We start from the raw sequence: 20,049 nt of genomic DNA on the forward strand, positions 1-20,049 counted from the left end.
GAGGGTTCATTTCTTCTGATACAATATGTAGCTATAAAATGGAATATCTTATTTGATATTTCCTGGGGATATTTCCCAAAAATTAATACTGTATTTCATCAAATAGTCGCCCCTTCCCCTCAAATAAACGCCCCCACCACTTTTTTCAACCAAGATGTTTCAAAAATGCTGATATTTCCATGCCATCTTGTGTAGTAAGCTTACCAAGTTCCCCACATGGTCGATAATAGCGTCAATAATTGGCGAAAATCTGGATTGGAAACCCGAAGTGAGCCAGAAGTCAGTGTTTTTAGTTCATATTTCATCATTTTAGCGTTTTTTATCGTTCTAAAATTGACCTTGAATAAACGCCCCCCTTGGGAAAATGTAACGCCCGGGCGCTTATTTGACTAAATACGATGCGCATGAGCAATTTCTTTTTAAGTTACCTTCAAATCTCTTTGGTATACTTGTCATATGACTACCACAAATAAAACTCCTCTAGATACAGAAAATCATTGTCCATATAAATATCTAAATTACATGAATTTACCATAAATATAGACATAATCTCGTTATAAATATTCTGGCTTATCATCCACCACCACGTTTTTATCATATAGCAGCACGACATGGCCAGCTATGAAGGTTACTACAATAAAAGTGCAACACCACTGTATGCTTTGTTTCACCTTTGGTAGTGACAACAAACCACCCTTGTACATATGCGCATGTTCTGCGGGATGAGGTTAGCACTCAATACTGTGGCCAGTGAAATACACACCTACATCACCATCAAACAGGTGGGACAAAGTATAGCCTAATTGACTCAACACCTAATAAAATATGTCACTTGTCATTTTTCTGCTGCATGCAGTAAAAAACCAACCCACCAAATACACCTAGTTATAAATCACATACTCTATAAAATACAGAAAAATTGATGTTCCACACCTTGTAGAAGATTTAGAATTATTCATAATCTGTTATACAAATTAAGAACAAATATGGATACTGTACAATGGAAATATCCAGTTTAACCATATATCCATAAGTTCACATTACAATTGATGTGTGTCATTAGAATTGTGTGAATCTAGACAAGATTTAAATCCGTAAATAATTAATGTTGCCTTTTCTTATTATTTGAGGATATCGGAAGCTCCTCTTTTGTTAAATCGTCATTATCACAAGGAGATGCAATATTATTATTTATCACTGTTTTGTAGAGAACTTTTTCCTGAGGTTGCAAATTAATTCTTAATTCTCTGTCGTAGTACATGTTACAATTAACGGTCAACTGATCGAACCACTGATCGAAATGATCACAACACAAAGTCTATGGCATATCAAAATTCGGAACAGGTGTATTAGCCCAGGCTTGGAGCAGTAACCAATGGTTACTAACATGCACTACCACAGCATATAGTGGATATCAGGACAGTGACCTTTGACACAAAACATATCTGTACTTACATTTTGAATATCCAAACACCACCAGGATGGATTAATCACAATTTATATGATGGTCTTGGGTAAACTAAGCATAGCACCCTATTCTTTTTGAAACTGACTGCAGGGAGCATGCACATGGGACCAACAGCTTCACATCTCTATGGATTGTAACTTTAAACTCTTTGTAATTTGATAAACATGATAAAATGATGGCCTACGTAGAATTAGATTACCATGCCTTTAGAAGTACATTAGGCACACAATTCCTTGCTGCAAGCCAGAAATCAAACAAAATAAATCAGAGAAAGAGAGCACATATGTAACAGCACATCAATAACATCTATTATTTATCTGCTTAAAGCAACCTATATAAAGATGGACTGATTTTAATTGATGTTTATCTACTATATATGCATAAACTGAGAAACCAACATGATAATAAATTAAAATGCACTATGGCAACTGACCATCTAAATTAAATTCCATTAGAACAGAAATCTAATTACATAATTAGTGTACCACCTTTGTAGCAACTAGTTTACACAGTAAGCAATTCACCAGTAAAGAACATAATATATATACTTTTTGTCTTCTAACCAAAGATAAGTTTCTTATTTTGCAGCACTTTCGAACAGAGAACAACTCAAAATGTATCAAAATATTTGCTTTGTCAATATATGATACAGACAAGCAAATTAAAGTTCAAACTGAACACAAAAGTGGCAAAGACAGATGGAGTTGCGATAGATGGTAACAAAAGTGTTGTACGGAGATCAAACAATTCACATTGCTCCACTTGTGTACGGTAGAACCTCCTCCAATTCTTCACTCATACATTCGCCCATCTCTTCTCTGTAGACAGCCATCACGTTAAGACCATGGTAGTGAACAAATGCAGCTGCTACAACCATCACATGGAATATCTGGTGACTCTGAACCTGGTTTAAAGAATTATAAAAAAAATTCAGTTAGTGAAATGGTGAAGTATTGAAAGTCTTTGTCCACTGACCATGGGACTACATCGAAAGAACTCTCAGGGATGTAAATGGGTTACAAATCCATTTCCTGAAAATTGATCTGGCCCTTGGACAAGTGGCCTGAGTGCTTACCTATGGCACTTAACTTAAATTATGGGGCTCCTCAACAGGTGAATACGCTATGGCTAGGGTGAAAAGGTATCACTATCACCCACTTTGAAGAAAATTGTTTGATATTTTTATGCTTAAATTACCTTGCTTTCTTAGCAAATTTCAATTGCACAATTCTTTCTTTTATAGCCCCATACTTATATTCCTGAACTCTGACTCGGACATATTTGTGTATTCATATTCCCAAAGGTTGTTGTTTTGCCAAGCACCCATCAAACTTAGCTTTTTCCTTGTTCGCAATTTTGTGCCAATACTGTGTGCAAGCACTCATTTACAAACCTATGTAATGCTAAAGTTTAAGATGATGCTGACTACCATTTAATTTTAGGTCATCACTGAAAAATGCATAAAGTGTGCACTATACTATATAAGGACAAGGTCCCCACAGATGAATTGAGTGACAATTCCACATGCATTACACATGATGTTAAAGAGAGCAGAACCGTTTTCATCCAGTCTTAACTCCTAATATTGCCTTCATATATACAAATAAATTTTCATTCCTTGCAAATAATTTCACATTTTAATTCTCAAATAAAATAAATATTTGATTTTCCCTCCACCAGCAATAGCATGTCTCAACCCTTACCTTAACAATGGAAATGATTAGATATTTGAATTTTACCGATATAGAATATAAACACCAAAGCAGCAATAATAAATTGAAATTTGAAATGTTCCCAGAAATATTCAATCAGTGATTCACTGTAAATCACAAGTTTCAAAAACAAAATGATGCTGAATTAAACCTGTTCAAGATCAAGATTTTCCCCCCATTAGAAATGACATGTCTAAACCCTTAGCAAAGGAAATGAGTAGACGTTCATTAAAATTGACATTTAAGTATAAATTAGTATTAACACCAAAGCAGCATTTACCAATTGCAATATACATGTATTTATAGGGGCAGCTAGGAGCAGCATCTTTTTTACCTGCCAATGAAATACATTATGTGCCTGTGCTGTGGTGCTCAGGACCATGCTAGGAACAAATGTATGCCTAATTAATGATGAATGAATTAGCCCAACAAATAGGACCTGTTCTTTACTTAGTCACAGACTATATACTCAATCTCTGATTGCGCAAGAATGATGAACCACAACAGTCTGTGAACTGTCCTACCTGCGGCTGGCAATTCCAAGACTTTAGCGGTTTGACTTTCTTGCAGATCAGGATTGAGTAGATGTCTGCAACTTAGGGGGGAAAGACAGATCCTACTTGTCGAATGAATGAGAAATATGGCGACATAAAACATCAACAACAAAAGAAAAAACAAACAGAAAAGAAAACATATTCCCATTCCAACTTTAGGCTTCAACCTAATAATATATTAATTTTGTGCTGTTAAATTGATAGTCGGGCTAAAAATTGCGAAACTCACAAAATCGATCTTTAAAAATACAATGTGATTATGCTTAATTTTATGTGTTAAATAAAACACTGAACAATATGAGATTTGTTATTGTAGGGCATTTAATAATTATATAACCTTTGACCTGTGCTATCTGTTTAGTGTATTGAAATTGGTTTCCTTCCTGCTTGACAGCTGTTCACAGGTTCAATCTCAGTATCAATAGGGAATCACTATAGAAGGCTTTGAAACAGTACAGGCCAAGTATTCTTTGAAAGAGTTCCTACATTATTCATAATTATAAAGGTTTCTATTCTTTTGTGTGCATTAGGCTTGGAGCAGGTGTGTGCAATGTATATGTGTACAGTGCATGCGTGTATAGAAACTCTTCATATGGTTGGAATAAATGATAAATTAATTATTATAGGTTCAAAAAACTATGGGTCACTGGTACCAATTTTTTATGGGCATGAACTTTTTGATGGGCATTAACTATTTTGGTTTCATCCACCTATCTCATGTTTACATAAATATAATATTTGTAAGCAGCAAAATTATACACACGGTGCTCATGACATCTTTCCTTCTATAATCTGTGATCACATGTTGCAACTGACAAATCAAAGTCCAACCAGGATAATCACACCATATAGGTGCGCAACTAATATCTAACTGTAAGTCATAGCAATTGACAGGATATTTATTTATTATTTATTGCTGCGTGATCAAACACTAGCTATTGTACAAACAATATTAAACAAGTCATCATCTTACAGGTCAATTTTGGCCAAAATTACAAGCAATTCTGATTGAGTCCACCAAAATTAAACTGCTTGTAATAATGTAATTATTAAATAAACATGATTTTTTACCAGGTTCGCCGTCGCAAATAATGAAGAAGACAAGTAGAAAAGTTATCCCGCCTGGGAATAGAACCAAGGACTTCAGGTTTACAAGACCAGTGCCTTAACCACTCTGCCACGGGAGGGCACTGGTCTCGTAAACCTGAGGTGCTGGGTTCGATTCCCAGGCGGGATCACTTTTCTACTGGTCTCCTTTATTATTTGCAACGGCGAACCTGGTAAAAAATCACGATCATTTATATAATTCCTGTCGATCATGCAACTGTTTTTCCGTGTTAATGTAATCATTCATGAAAAAAATAGTGATACAAAACATGAGAACATGTAGTGACTGGAGATACACATAATTATAAAGGTGAGAAGAGATCTTGTAGTTAGCAAACAATGTGAAATTCCAGGATACACCATTTATGATTTTTGTGTTTGTTATAAAACATGTACCTTGCCTTGATGATTCATAATGCATCAAGTGACTTGTCAAAAGTTACAACAACCTTTTATAAACAGTCCGGTTTCTACTGCACTAATAAAATTTGCAATTTTTTATGATTCATCCCAAGGTAAAGGGGAAATTTGTATCTCAACTTGTCTATCATTTGCAATTTAAAAACAAGGAAAAAAGGTATGATTGGGCTAGATGCTTATCGCATTTACTTTTGCTGCAGCTAAACTTTGTAATATTCTTCCTAAAAATATTAAAATCTCTGATATGTTGATCAATTCAAATGTTCTGTGAAAAAATGCAAGTTTCTTTAATGTTGAACTAAATTGCGTAATTTCATTCTATATCAAGCTTGTAACCATGGTAACTTTTAATGTTGTTCTGTTGTAATTTTTATAGAGTGTTTTCATGCAGCGCTTTGAGACTTAATTAACAAAGCGCAGTGATTTGTAGTGCGCTACGCATAGGCACAATGTCTAGACGTTGATCCACAAGCCTCAGCACACTTTACAGGTGTGCTGAGGCTTGACTATTGCACCTGAGGTGAAAATATTTTGGTCTCAGTATTGTGCTTTATAAGCATGTTATATTATTAAGATTATTATTGTTATCCTCCAATATCTCATTCAGGGATTCAACAACAGTAAAATAGCAAAACTCAAGCAACTAAGTTACACAACTCTACATGTAATTACTTGCTCATTAGAGGTGTCAAACAGCGGCAGCAATGATTATAACAGGGTGCTACATTATAACAAGAACTGTCTTTAAAAAAACCCATTGCAGTTTCCGATAGTATTCATACGGTGACCTCATTTGCATTTTAATATTATTTAACTTAGACCCCAAGAGGTATTTAACTTAGACAGAGGGAAGTCGACTTCAATCGAATTCAGATTGCAACTAAAGATTAGCATAAATTATTTCTTGATGGGGTGTTTACACGGTAGGCGAGTTCAAAACAAATTGTGAATTTGACTTTTATGCCATCACTTGCTCATGCTTCAAATAACCATTATGAAGTCGACTTCTAATTATGTGTTCGTTTACACCGCAAAAGTTGAGTTTGAAATCGACAAATGTTGCTCTGGGTTGACATTTGAAGTCGACTTCTGAAGTCAAGTTCAAAACGCGGCAACCCTGTTTACACACACAGGCTCTAAACGGGGTCATAGGGTAGGCCTACTTGGAAATCAGTGCTTTGTCATTGAAGGGGCTACCCTGCCTAAAGAAATAAGTAAATTACATTTTCCAATGTGTAGAGTATGATTTGAAAGAAGGGGAAAGTGCTTGTTAAAGTACTTATGAAGGCCTGTGACAGATATGATGTATACCAGTTGCTATTACATCTATTTCCTTTTTGACTATTTGACTTTTATCACAAAAATTCTTGAAGTGACTTCTCAAGGTGTAGAGGAAACTGATGAATTTGATAGAATTTTTACTGGTTTTTCAATTCTCTGATTAGCCTTGTACTGGTGATAATAATAATGACATCAGAAATAATCAAAAGAAATAATTACATAAAATCAAAAATAATAAAAAGATTTTGTCACTTGAAGAGGATATGAAACACTTTGCACAGGATATACTGTCATGATTCCTACATGTAGGTCTATATTATGACTGTGACATCAGCAGACAGCCAAATGGTAGCAGCCTGACATTCATGAGTCTCATCAATATGTTATTCATTAAAGGTGAAGAAAAATGATCAATAATAGATAAAAGTCTGGCACCAGTGATGTACACCAATACAACAGGTTTCACACTAGGCTGTTTGAGAGGAAAATGCTGTCCGTTATCAGTGATGCCAATGCCGCACCTCAGGCGCCCAATTGGGCTATTTGGCAATCACTTTCCGGTACTCAGAAAAAAAAGCTCATACCGGTACTTGTCTAAAATTGGGCTATTTTTGCAAGTGTCCGGCCGCCGCAGTAGTGACTTTATGTAGTCTCCTTTCAATGTAGCCCAATTATGAGTCTCAAAGCTCCAAATTGTGATAATGAGTTTTGTGCCCATATTGATTGGGCTTCTTGAGTCATTCACCATGGCTTGGCGAGCCAATTCGCCGTGCCTTGGCACTGGAAAGTTTTGGCAACACTGTCAGTTAGAACTGTGATATCGAAGAGGACATCAGCAGACATCCAGATGGGACATGTTACCAGTATCCTTAAAAATATGAATTTCATTTAAAAAAAAAATGTCAGAGCAACTTTTCTGATTAGATTGTCTACCAGGGTCTTAGCTAGAAATTGAGGGTTGCCCGTCATTTGAATAAAATTGCCTGTCCTAATTTGACCTTTAAAACATTTACCAGACATCTATAGCCCAAAGAGTTCAAATATGTGCTGATATGGCCTTGTTCTACAAATTGGGTCTACTAAAAAGGGCAATTAGCTTCTCAAAACATCAAATTATAATATAGCATCTGTCAAAGGCATTAATTTTGCCCGTCCCAGGAGCAAACTGGCCGTCTAAAATGACGGCCAGACGGGTGGCTAGCTAAGACCCTGTTGTCTACCGTTGCTTATGCCCTTAAAACGACGGGCCAAGCAAGTCTCATGCAATACTACATGTACACAATAGGTTACAGGCCTCGGTTAGGGAATGAGGTGCTATACTCAGGAGTCGGACATAAAAATACTAGTTTGTGTCTGACATCACCTCACCTGTCAATCAAACTCTGAAACAGTTTGTTTACGATTTGTCGTAATGATTCAAATTTCTGAATGCAGTGGTATAACAGCATGCCCTATAATTAATTTTTCACCTTTAAACATACAAACCATCTCCAAAAAGTGGCCCTTAATGCTTATTGTTATTTTTCAAATCATGTAGAAGTAGAAATGGTCCCATACAGATTAGAAAATACAATAAAAACATATTTTACTTATTATCAGAGTATCTTAAGTAAACACCACTATCTCTGAACTCTGAAGTGTTTTGCAGTTGGTACTAATCACGTCATGTTTTTATAATCAGTCAATAATAGGTTCCGGTAATGCAAATAAAATGTCATACTCGCATAACAATATACAGGGTTTGATGAATCCTGTACTTTCTAGGTTCAATCTATTTTACCTGAGGACCTAATACTGCCATATGAAGACATGTGACCTTCATGTATCTAGAACATGTATAACATCCCGCCATAATTATTGGCTACAAATGAATGTCCTCCTGTTTCATTCTTTAAGGGACCATGTGTTAAACAACAGTCGTTCCAAGAATATAAACATTTTAAAGAACACATCGCTATTCAGAGGATTCTGCACTCTGTAGTCATAGGAAAGTGGTGATATGAGTTGGGATGTGTAGGGGTGTGTGTGTGTGTGGTGTGGGGAGTGTGTGCTTACTTTTAGCATTTACCTTGGTTTTATCCAGAACTTTGGCAAAATTGCCTTGGTGTGAACTTGTTCTAAATTGCTCCTTTTCATAATTCAAAAATTTGGATCAGTGCCATATTGCATATTTACATAGAGTGGAGTGTTTCTATAAATAATATTTTTATAAAAGTTGTGCAAATACTAGAAATTGTTGAACTTTGTCTTTACCTTTTCAGGTAAACTGTGCCATAAAAATATTTACTTATTTCTATGATGGTATCAAAAGTTTCTTTTATAACACAGAAAGAAAATTTATGAAAACATGCACTATAACAGTATTCCTCATCAATCTACCTAATAAAATTCAATTTACCCATTTTAAGTCTTCAATACAAAACAAGTTATTATCATATGCAGTGTGATACAAATAAATAAGCTTCCATGAAATTTTGATCTTCTAGCAATTTTTTAATTGACAAGATGATAACAATCAAGACTATCACCTTGAGCGCTTCCTGACAAAATGTCAATAACCTTCAAAGTTCCCCACTTAACAAGAAACCAAATCACAGCATGCATTAATAGTTGACTTCACCCAGGTGATGTTACAAAATGCATCAGAAAATATAAGCAAGAGCCAATGTGGCAATATTGACTTGAGTACTGTCAGTCTAATTTTGTAACAACCAATTATTTTTGTCACATTTATTCTTGGCCTTAGGCTTGAAATGATAGATAGACAACCTGAACACATTCACACTTTGTTATCTACATGTAGTTTAATTTTGGATTTTGAAAGGAAAAGAATATTTATACAAGTTGAACAATTTTTACAACAGCAAGATATTCATTGTATTGTAAGGTGCATTGACTAACAAATTGGGCAAATGCATGAAGATGTGTAAGTTTCATCTTGATTCATAAACATGTCAAATTTTGTTCCATTTATGCAATCACTTTCCCTGCCTCTTCTCTATTAATGAAGCTGATCATTTTTGAGTGTGTAGTTTTTCAAGATTTGCAGATTTACTTCTTCGCCTGTTTTGAAATTCATAATTTTAAGTTTTCTTGGTACCGTTTTCTTACAAAGACCTATAAAGGAACATATTCAGGCATTTTTATTTTTGGCAGTACATGTGTTGAGCATGAAAAGAACTAAAAATAATATTTCTGCAAAAATGTCCACTTTTGCAGTAATCCCTGCCCAAGAAACAAACAAACAAACAAAAAAACCAAAAAAACAAAAAAGCTTTTGCCATATATATGCATCTTAACTTACCAGCAGATCGCACTTGCCAGGAAAGAACCTCTCAGGGACCCGAAAAGCATACAGCAAAGCACCACCAATGTATAATGCGCCCATAAATAACATCCATCCAAAAGATCCTTTTGTAAATGCTTCTACGACACCTTGTATGATGAGGAAGTGTACAGCAGGTATCACTGCGCTCAATCCAAGAGCGATAAACAAGCCTGGATTGGGTTGGAAAATTATGAAATATATACTTTAGTCAGCGTTGAATTAAGAAAAAAAAAAGTGGTTGTCCACGGACAACCAGGTAACAGTTTTGGTTGTCCGCCAAATATTTCAGTTGTCCGTGATTTTTCAAACAAATTACCCTACAAAGTCAGACATTTCTTTCGATCTGCTCCTGAAATCATCACTCGTTAATATGTTTTTGTTTTCGCAAAATTAACATATAGTAAATGCTAAAAATGTGCTAATTATCGCGGATGCAAAAAACAAAAAACATTTGAATGGTTTGATTTTGTTTTTAAAAATTGGTTTTATTCATCGTAAAATTAATATAATTATGGAATCGTATATTATTTTTAAGAAAATTTACTTGAAATGTAAATAAAAAATAATATTTTCAGCTTGTGATAATAATACAACATCAACACACGCTGCATTTACGCCAGGACAGTACATCATTAAAATTACAGAGTTCCATGACTTCCACATATCGCTATTTACAAAAGAACTTGAAACTTTGTATTCTGTCATTTTTGTGAATGCGACTGCTGAAGGAAATTTCCACTCCACGTGTTCTGGTTAGCCTCTTCCCAATGACGCAGTTAATCTGTCCTGTACCAGAATACGACAAGGTACATGTATGCATACACACTACTGACGCTAGGTATGCGATAAATTTGTGTGGCGACCAATTTTGTTTACATCAAGAGTTGTGGAATCATCAGCTGGGTTTTCCCCATCATGTCGCAATGCATACGAAACTACAAGTTTTCGGGGCTGTGATTGCTTGCATAAAACAACAATATAAATGAGAAATTGATCATCATATAGCCACCATCTTTTGTCACCTGTGTAAAGATTATGTAATGTATATTAAAATATAGAAATTGTGTGTAGATTTTTGGTTGTCAACCGGACAACCGGCGACCTCATTTAAGTTGTCCGACGCTTGTTTTGGTTAATTTGGACAACCGGATAACCACTATTTCGAACGCTGACTTTAGTACATCAACAAAATATACAAAAATTTTGTTTAGAATGAGGCACACACACATAGTACACATCCATTATGTGCAATCGCCGTCAAACGTGGACGCTGCATACGACTATGCAAACGTGGACGTCCGAATCCGCACTCAATCGACACACCAAGGACATGTTTCGCCATTTTTGTGTGTATTTTTGTGGTTATGGAATTTAACCTACAAACTGCGGACGTTATCTCTTACATAATGAAAGAGGACGTATTTTGCAAATATGTTATACATGCAATTGTGGTTGTTTGCAGACCTCCACTAACCGAGGACGGTCTCCCATTACTGAGTGGTCCGCGGTTGGAGTGTAGAGTGCGTGTGTGTGTGTCCTCGATTGAAGGCGATTGCACCCCCCCACAATGGAATTTAGAAAATAATATACACTAATCAAAAACGTTAAAGGATCACAATTATTTCTTTGGTTTTTTCCAAAATAGCATTAACATTGTAAATCATTCGAGTGTCATTTTATTCAGTACTGTTATCAGGCAACAGATCACTTGTACATGTACTATCAAGTACTGAAGTCACATAAGAATGCAAATCAGGATTGCCAATTTCTGATCTTTAATTTTTTTGAGTAATGTATATCAACAAAATGTTCATAAACTCATGTCAGGAGGCATGCACATAAGCACACACACACACACCTATCAACACAGTAGGATTTTTAAGTGTGGCCAGCTGATCATTGATTTTCCGAGTATCTATGGGCAATGCGTAGTATTAATTAATGCATAATACACAATACAACAATATTAACATCTGGTGTAACTTTTAGCACAAAGTACTGACGTAAAAGTTCTGATGTAATGTAGGTTTGACGCTGGTTGCAATCAATATGATGGGTTTGTTCTGTTCTTTTTTTTATATAAACTTCTATCAAATAATGCTGATGATGATAATGATATGACAATAATAACAGTAACATTAACAACAAAATAAAGTATTAAAAAGAAATGAAAGATAAAAATGGATTCCATACATGTCACAAGGAACCTAATACATGACCATGAGTTACCTTTTGTCCACCTGTATCAACGGTTCATTATTTTGAAGACCTTTTCAACTACCTGTTTAAACTGCCCTTTACAAATGAAGTCTTTCACAACCAGTGGAAGTGTGCCATGCCAAAATGCAGGTTAGCGTAGTGGTTCTGTCCTCGCTTCACACCACCGAGGTCCCGGGTTAAAGCCCCAGCTGTTCCTAGACAAATTTATGTGTGTTTCCATCCTCTTTCTTGGAGTATATATTGCACTGACTTGCTTCCCATATTGCATGATAAATAAAGGTATTGAAAAGTGGCGCATATGGTCCGATTAGCCGACATGTGCCAATAAATCCAAGCACCCAACCAATTGCCAGTACACAAGTAAAGAGAAATTTGAAGTCTAAACCAATTATGTACTGCTCCATCTTGCTTCTTAACATCAGGAAGGTAGTGGAGACAGTCATGGTATATTTTCAGCTTCAGAAGTACTTGTTGCAACACCATCTAACCTGACAAGACAATTTGGCTTCAGAACCCATCATAGTACAGCTGATATCATAACCATCCACTCTCTGCAATGGTCCAATGCTTTGGATAGGTGCTATGAAGTGCATCTTATTGCCCTGGGCATCAAAGGTGCATTAATTTGACAAGGTGTAACACAATGCTCTTTGGTCCAAGCTCAGGGGGTTTGACAAGCTGCTGTCCTGGATTAACAGTTCTAGTCCATCAAGATGGTTTTACCAGGCCAATCCTGCATATCTGCATCCATCAATGTCTTTTAAGGGTCAATTCTGGACCTGCTGCTGTTATCTTTCTTTATTGATGACTTGGGAGATGTGAGAACACAATGTATCTGTATGCAGACAACTCCACACTAGTATGTGCTATCAGATGTGATGAAAGACCTGGAGAGAATGAGGAACTGGTCAGAAAAATGGAAAGTAACCTTTGAGCAATCAAAGAACAAAGCCCTGATCATCTCAAGACAGAGGACCTGGACTAAACACATTTCCAACACTACAGCTTGGAACACTTTAGAAGGTTGCCGACTGTCACAAGAACAGCTGCTGTTTACAAGACCCAGGTTTGCAGTCCCATGAAATATGCCACCACACTGACACTCCTCAACTCCATCCAGCCATTGGGAAATCACATGTGTGAAAGAACAACAGGCAAGATTGGATCTACACATGACTTCACAAATCATTAATTCAAGTCATATACTTTGTCTACTTTCTTTAACACACAAAATATAGACCAGACTGTTCAACTAATAGCACTATTAGCGTGGGTCTACTTTTCGGCATAGTGGTAAAAGCCTAACATTTCCCGCCTCTTACGAGCTGATCAAACTATAGCTGCTATCACTTTGCATTAAAGATTCATATATAAGTGTGTGCCTGATAGACCTTGAAGGCAATGTTTCCTCAGCCATATATGATAAGACGAGCAACCCGCACCAGTTAGTCATGTCAATGTGAAGTTATGCACTCTAGTATGTACCAGTCTCAAGAGCCTACTCCAAAAACAAAACTTTTCTTCTCTTTGCCGTCCCTGGCCCTGTCCGAAACGGACCTCCAGACAATGTATCTTGAATGATCAGTGATGATAGTACTCGTCTCAAGTCCTTTAAGAGCCATGTGCATCAACATGTTTCAGCATCCTGAAGTAGGATTCTCTGACATACCCAAATCGGCTGTGAACCACTAAGGGATTACTCTAGTGCGTTGCTGCCTATAATTCTGCATGACCCGGTCATTCCATATTAAAACATTAGCTTCTCATAAAAAAAATAATAAGAAGGGGGAAAAGATAAAGAGCAATATTAGTATAACAGTTGCATCAATGTTGAAAACAATGTGATTGCAATTATTACATTAGAATGACTGAAAATGCACAATATTTGGAATGTTAATATTGTTCATGAATATGTCTGGGGTAACGTCAAATAAGAGTTTGTAACATGTGATGGCTTTCAATTCAAAGCAGACTTGTTTTATTTCTAGTGCAATTAAATTTTATTTAATTTGTTGCTACAGATGTTAAATTCTGAGAAATTTGTTGGAACAGATTGGTACAAAAGTAACCTACTACCAACATGCAAGCCAAATGCAGCAGTTCATGAACTTATCTTACACAATATTTGTTCAATCTTTGTCTAAATATGCTTGACGTCATTTGTGACAATGATTTTTAATTCATGTAATAATATCTTCCACATGACGCACATGTAATAACAAACCGTAACACAATAACATGAAAAACAAAGACACATCATAGGAGACTATATTTATTTGAATATAACAAAGGAAACATGACATGGCACAAATGTGACATGATCAAGGGGAATGAGTTGGATGTCGCTAATATTGTTTTTGAGATATTTGCAAAAACAGTATTCAAATTCTTTTGTTTTATATTGTTTTCAGCCATTGATAAATTGCTCATCATTTGGTAACCAGATGTCCGATTTTGATGGGGTTTGCATCAAAATGTAGCATTTGTAAACTGCCAGAAAATGATTTAAAAAAACCCTTCTAATTGAAAATTGCCGTCATGTGACACTCATTCCTCTTGATCATGTCACAAATGTGTAACAGGTCCAATAATACACACACAATATCATGATAAAAATAAACACAGCAAGAAACATTTTTTTTTGGTCATAATGCTTACCTGCTCTTATTGGTCTAAATGCTGGCTGTGCGAATTTATCTTTCAACGCTACCATAAGGCAACTGAAGCCAAGTACTACAATCAAAGCTATGTAGAACCAGCGAGATATATTGTGGCAGTAAAATCCAAAGTAAAGCCATGGGATAAATGACCCCACAATTAGAAGAGATATGCCCGAGTAGTCTAACCTGTTGACAGAATCAATACAACAGAGAGACAACCTGCTCAGTTACTTCAATTTAACTCTCTTCACGCGGGTGTCGACTGCAGACGACATGTTTCAAACAAATTTTTAAAATTCAAAAATTTCAGAAATGTAAATTTTCATGACCATATTTGGATTCAGCATGAAAAATGCATTAAAATGAGTACAAACAAGCCTTGTATTGGTTCATTAGTTCTTAAGATAGCTCTTGCCGATTTGAGAAAATATTTCAAAACTTTGAACTTTTTCCGTTGAAGCGAAGGACTAGCACGCAGAGCATTAAGCAAGAAATCACTTGGTTATTGATATGTCTATTAATTAATTAGCCTCTTAAATCTGGATTTGGAACTAGGTCAAGAATTAAAAGAACAACAAAACAAATTCAAAATTTTCGGTAGAAATTACAAGTAACACATATTATTCAATAATTTGGATGTGTCAGCTCTCTTTTACCATGTTTACATCCACACCTATGAGGTTATTCACATTACTCTCGTGCCCGATGCAGAGAATCATAATCATAGCAGTCACGTTCATTTTCACTACAAAAACTAACGTAAAATCTTAAGCCTTTTCAACTATATTTGGAGGAAAGGTAAATACATTACATGTACAAGGAATGAGTATGGAATGCAATTTAACACAAGTGTTAATCATTACAACCAGGTTCTGTGGTTCTTGAAATAAAAAAAGCTGCTGCACAAAGAGATTAGACTAGAGTTTCCTAATTCATGTACATTGTACCTGTGCATATATAATGCCATGACTGCGGGCAAAAGCACTATACTTATGCCATGCATGCTGTCACAAGTCCATGCACATTATTATACTTGCTACAACTAATCTTTGAAAACAAATCTTGGTTTATTCATAAGAGAATAGTAATATCTTTATTGATGATAAAAAATTCAATTTCATTTTTGACTTATTGGTCAAGAATATGGTTTCCTGTGTAAAAACAACACTCAGGGGAATTTCAATCTAATATCGAAATAGTGATATAATCTGATTTAATTGTGCTGACTATTTTAATCCAATATTTCCTCAAATAAAAATGCCTACTTACTTGCTCATTATTTTCGATACTTTATCTGAATGGCACGAGCATGTATGGAAGAGCCATGAAAATCCTAGGCAGGTGATAGCTCCTATGAAGAACATCATGTACACAAGAATCACACGCCAATCTTCCTCACTTAGAATAGAAGTCACCAGGAAGTAGATCATCATAATCAGGAACGTCACACAACCTATAGGCAGAAAGATGCACAAAAAGAGATCAATTAGGCGGCCTAAATCATATAAATATCTAGTGAAAGTATTATAAATCCTGTAACCTTGATAACATGCAATTGTCATGGTCTCTGACTTGAGTTTGTGTTTTCTTATCAGGTCATTGGCATATTGCATAAAAGATTAAGACATACACCGCATTGTTCCTAATAAGCTCCAATGGGCTGTGACATTTCATGAAGGCTGGGCGTTTATTAGGGATCAATTTTTTGTGTACGTTTTTACATTAAACGACCAAAATAACACCACCCATTCCAGTTTTAGATGCGTCTGTTTGCAGGAGGAATGGCTTATCATCATGAGAAATTAGGGCTCATATTGAAATTCCCTTACACAGGAAGGCGTGCGCCATCCTGCAGCTTTCCTGTGCTAGCCTCCTTTTGTTAAAATCCTGGGCAGGGTGTATCACTGATGCATATAATCCATCCGTTTTATGACCGAGCTTTCCTGAGGCGCGCGCTTAGCGAGGGGAATCCTGCCTTTTTTCTGTGTGAAAACGTGGTAGGGTATTTCAATATGAGCCCTTAATTTCCTATAATATCCAGCGAGACCTAGAAATGATCTAACATTCTTTTTATGTATATAACACTTAATAGTAATGGTAAATTTGATTGCTTTTTCAATTTTCATTTTGATACCTTATTTGTTTGGATACTACACTACAGCTCAAAATAGATAAAAAGCTACTCAAGTCAGTGTATCATTACATTCTATACATGTACATGACTGGTCAAGGATGACCCACAGTGACCAATGAGGACCAGGCATTCTAGCAACAAAAGCAGCATTATCAATTGGTTTAAGAGCAACTTTTGAATATGCTTCTTTTTCATTAAAAGGGTCACCATGGCAACACATTTTGGGCTATTAAGACAAATCGAGTCATCAAATTTGCAGAATAAAACTGTTTTTTTTTGTTTTTCAGTTTTAATACTTGATAACTTTGAGCTATTATCTCATAAATGAAGGATAATGTGATTTTTTAAATCATTATTTTAATACTATGTATGGTTGAGGCCTGTTATGGAAGTCTGTCATAGTTCTGGTGGTACGTGTAGCTTTATTACATTTCTCCTTCACACTCATAACAGACTATACATTATGTATCAAGGTCCCACTGAAATTGGTACACAGTTACACAAGAAATTATTTAAAGCACTTCAAGTGAATTACTTGTACATTCACAAGGCAGCTGCACTGTATTTCATTCGTTTCATGTCACAGGGGAAAGAAGAACCATGTATCACACACTAGCACAATTTGACATTTCTTATCATAAATAACGAACCGCATGTCTCGAGTCACTGAAATTCCAGTGTAGTAATTGGATTCCTTGCCCCAATAATAAACATAACTTTTGTAACCAGTGTATTATTATTTTTTGAGAAAAATGCAAAAATAGTCACAAATTTACCACAGGGGTGTAGTACACCCTTAAGCATCATTAATTTGATCTTATGCCCTACATGTAGTTGGTATTGATATTAGGCTGGTGGTTAAGCTTCATTAAATGATCTTGTGCGCTCAGTGCACATTATCCATAAGTACCAGGCTTGAGCCCTGTTTATCAGGGACAGTCTATGTACCTCTGTGGTTAGAGCATCTGCCCGACAAGTGGATGGTCTGGGGTTCAAGTCCATGAACAGGCAGGTACAATGTATGTCACTCCAGAGTTTTTTCTCTGATGTTTCTGCCTTTGCATGTTTATGTTTCCAATCTAATTTCATGTGTGATGCGTAGTTCGACTTCTTTCCCCTGTATATCGATATATTATCGATTAATTATCATTAATTTGATCTTATGCGCCAGTTGGTATTGTTTGAATGTTTCTATGTTCGGTTCCAGTGTACGATGCACTGGCCAATTCCCTCGTTCGTTTCATGTCCTTTTTTTTCAACTTTCATTTGCACAAGATGCTTATTTCACAGGATGTAGGACATCTAAATGATACTTTTACTGTGTATACTTCAAGAGTTTCCTTATTGGTTCACAGAATTCACAAATATAAAACCAACAAAAACATAGCAGCTTATTACATGTATAATGTATACTAGGCATGGCATTTTCGGGTAATTTTGTACCAGGGTACCTGGCGCGTTTTTCGAGGCGAGTAAACCGGGTACCAAATTTTTTTAAGTTTTTTTTTTTTTCCGGTTTTGTAGTGTCGGTGGACCTAGACCTAAATGCTAGGATCATTCATGGTTGACCTAAAAAAAAAATTTTTTTTTTTTTTTTTAACTTGGGTACCGGGCAGGGTATTTCCTGCCCGGTAATGTAATCTCGGTAGTACCCGAATACCCGCCTAAAAATGCTCAACCTTAATGTATACACAGTAACATATAGAGTAACACAGAATCCACCAAATCATGGGTATACAATATGCTTTGCCTGATGCACCTTTGTGTAGTACCTGCAAGTCCTGTGCATACCAACTACAAACATAACATGTTTATTGATCAACGCAGGCATTGTGAACTAGTAATTTACCGTAACCTTTTTAAATGGATAGTACGCAGTCATGGCTTCCCAATTTGATTCACACTCTTACACCGACTTAAACCAATTAGCACTATTTTATTAAACAGCAAGAGCAATCAAAATGACTTATAAATAAAAATACCCTCCAGAAGCTTGCGATGAGTATACATTTGTACATGTGGTAAGACTGCTACATGTACTAACATGGGCTGCATGTACTAACAAGTCTAACTTTTTTATCCGGCCATGATGGGACCAAATCCGACCAAGCTTACGCTGGGTAATGAAACATGCAGATTTTAGTGAATTATGCGTAATTCTGCATTGGATGTTTAAAAACTGGAATCTGAGCCAGGTTTTTACGAGCTCGGTGGTCAAAATTCTTATAGCACGGTGGAAATTTCAGTCCACGCTGCGACATCGCAGCCGTGCAAACTTGTGATTGGCTGAACTGGAAAATCAAGGTTGGCAGAATGACCATAAAAGGAGATGCAGACCCCACAAGCTTTCAAACATCACAGCATCGTGCGATGAATGTACATTTTAATTTCATCACGCGATGCTGCGATCTCTTGAAGGCATCGCAGCGCGTTGTGATGTTGAGTCTGAGGTATTGGATGCATTTTCTAGAAATTAGAAAATGCTTTGAGCATATTTTAAACAGATTAATTGAGTAGGGTAAAAGTACACTGATCAATATGCCTTTTGTTTGAGCAAATCGGACATACGGTTTCCATAATACATGTACATCAGGTTATATTTTCTTTGTATCCTATTGTTTTTGTCAATAATCAATATAGTTAATGAGCTAAAAGGACTGGAAAGGTTCATTAATATGTAATTTTTGCCAATATTTTGCTAAAAATCAATGCATTAATGTTCAGGGTACTTTTATTTTGCATACTTTTGCCCTGAAACTTGGACAAAGTGTTTCTAATATGTTCTAATGTATTATATAGTTAAGCCGCCCTCTAATTTGCATATTTGCATAATTAATGAGCTAATTTGCATAAATGCTAATTAATTACGCAAATATGCAAATTAGGGGACGGCTTCACTATATAATACATTAGAACATATTAGAAACACTTCGACCAAGTTTCAGGGCAAAAGTATGCAAAATAAAAGTACCCTGAACATTTATGCATGGATTTTTAGCAAAATATTGGCAAAAATTATATGTTAATGAGCTTCTCCAGTCATTTTAGCTCATTAACTTTATTGATTATTGATAAAAAACAATAAGATACAAAGAAAATATAAATTGATATATTTTGAAAACCGTATGTCCGATTGATTCCAAACAAAAGGCATATTGATCAGTG

The 20,049-nt window shown here is 35.8% G+C and overlaps 1 protein-coding gene across 2 annotated transcripts in view; it reads right to left on the reverse strand.

Annotated features, from left to right (window-relative positions):
- Window positions 1-381: 381 nt before the first annotated feature.
- The window catches only part of LOC140158901 (uncharacterized), a 44,841-nt gene continuing 25,173 nt past the window's right edge, over window positions 382-20,049 (reverse strand). For both annotated transcript variants that reach the window (XM_072182168.1, XM_072182169.1), the window contains 4 exons: window positions 16,020-16,203; window positions 14,749-14,936; window positions 9,847-10,040; window positions 382-2,372 (listed from right to left, as the gene is read on the reverse strand). In XM_072182168.1, coding sequence (XP_072038269.1) covers window positions 2,217-2,372; window positions 9,847-10,040; window positions 14,749-14,936; window positions 16,020-16,203 — 722 coding nt within the window. In that variant the 3' untranslated portion in view covers window positions 382-2,216. The remainder of the gene's footprint in view (window positions 2,373-9,846; window positions 10,041-14,748; window positions 14,937-16,019; window positions 16,204-20,049) is intronic.

The sequence above is a fragment of the Amphiura filiformis genome, chromosome 8, assembly GCF_039555335.1.
Source record: "Amphiura filiformis chromosome 8, Afil_fr2py, whole genome shotgun sequence".
NCBI lineage: Eukaryota > Metazoa > Echinodermata > Ophiuroidea > Amphilepidida > Amphiuridae > Amphiura > Amphiura filiformis.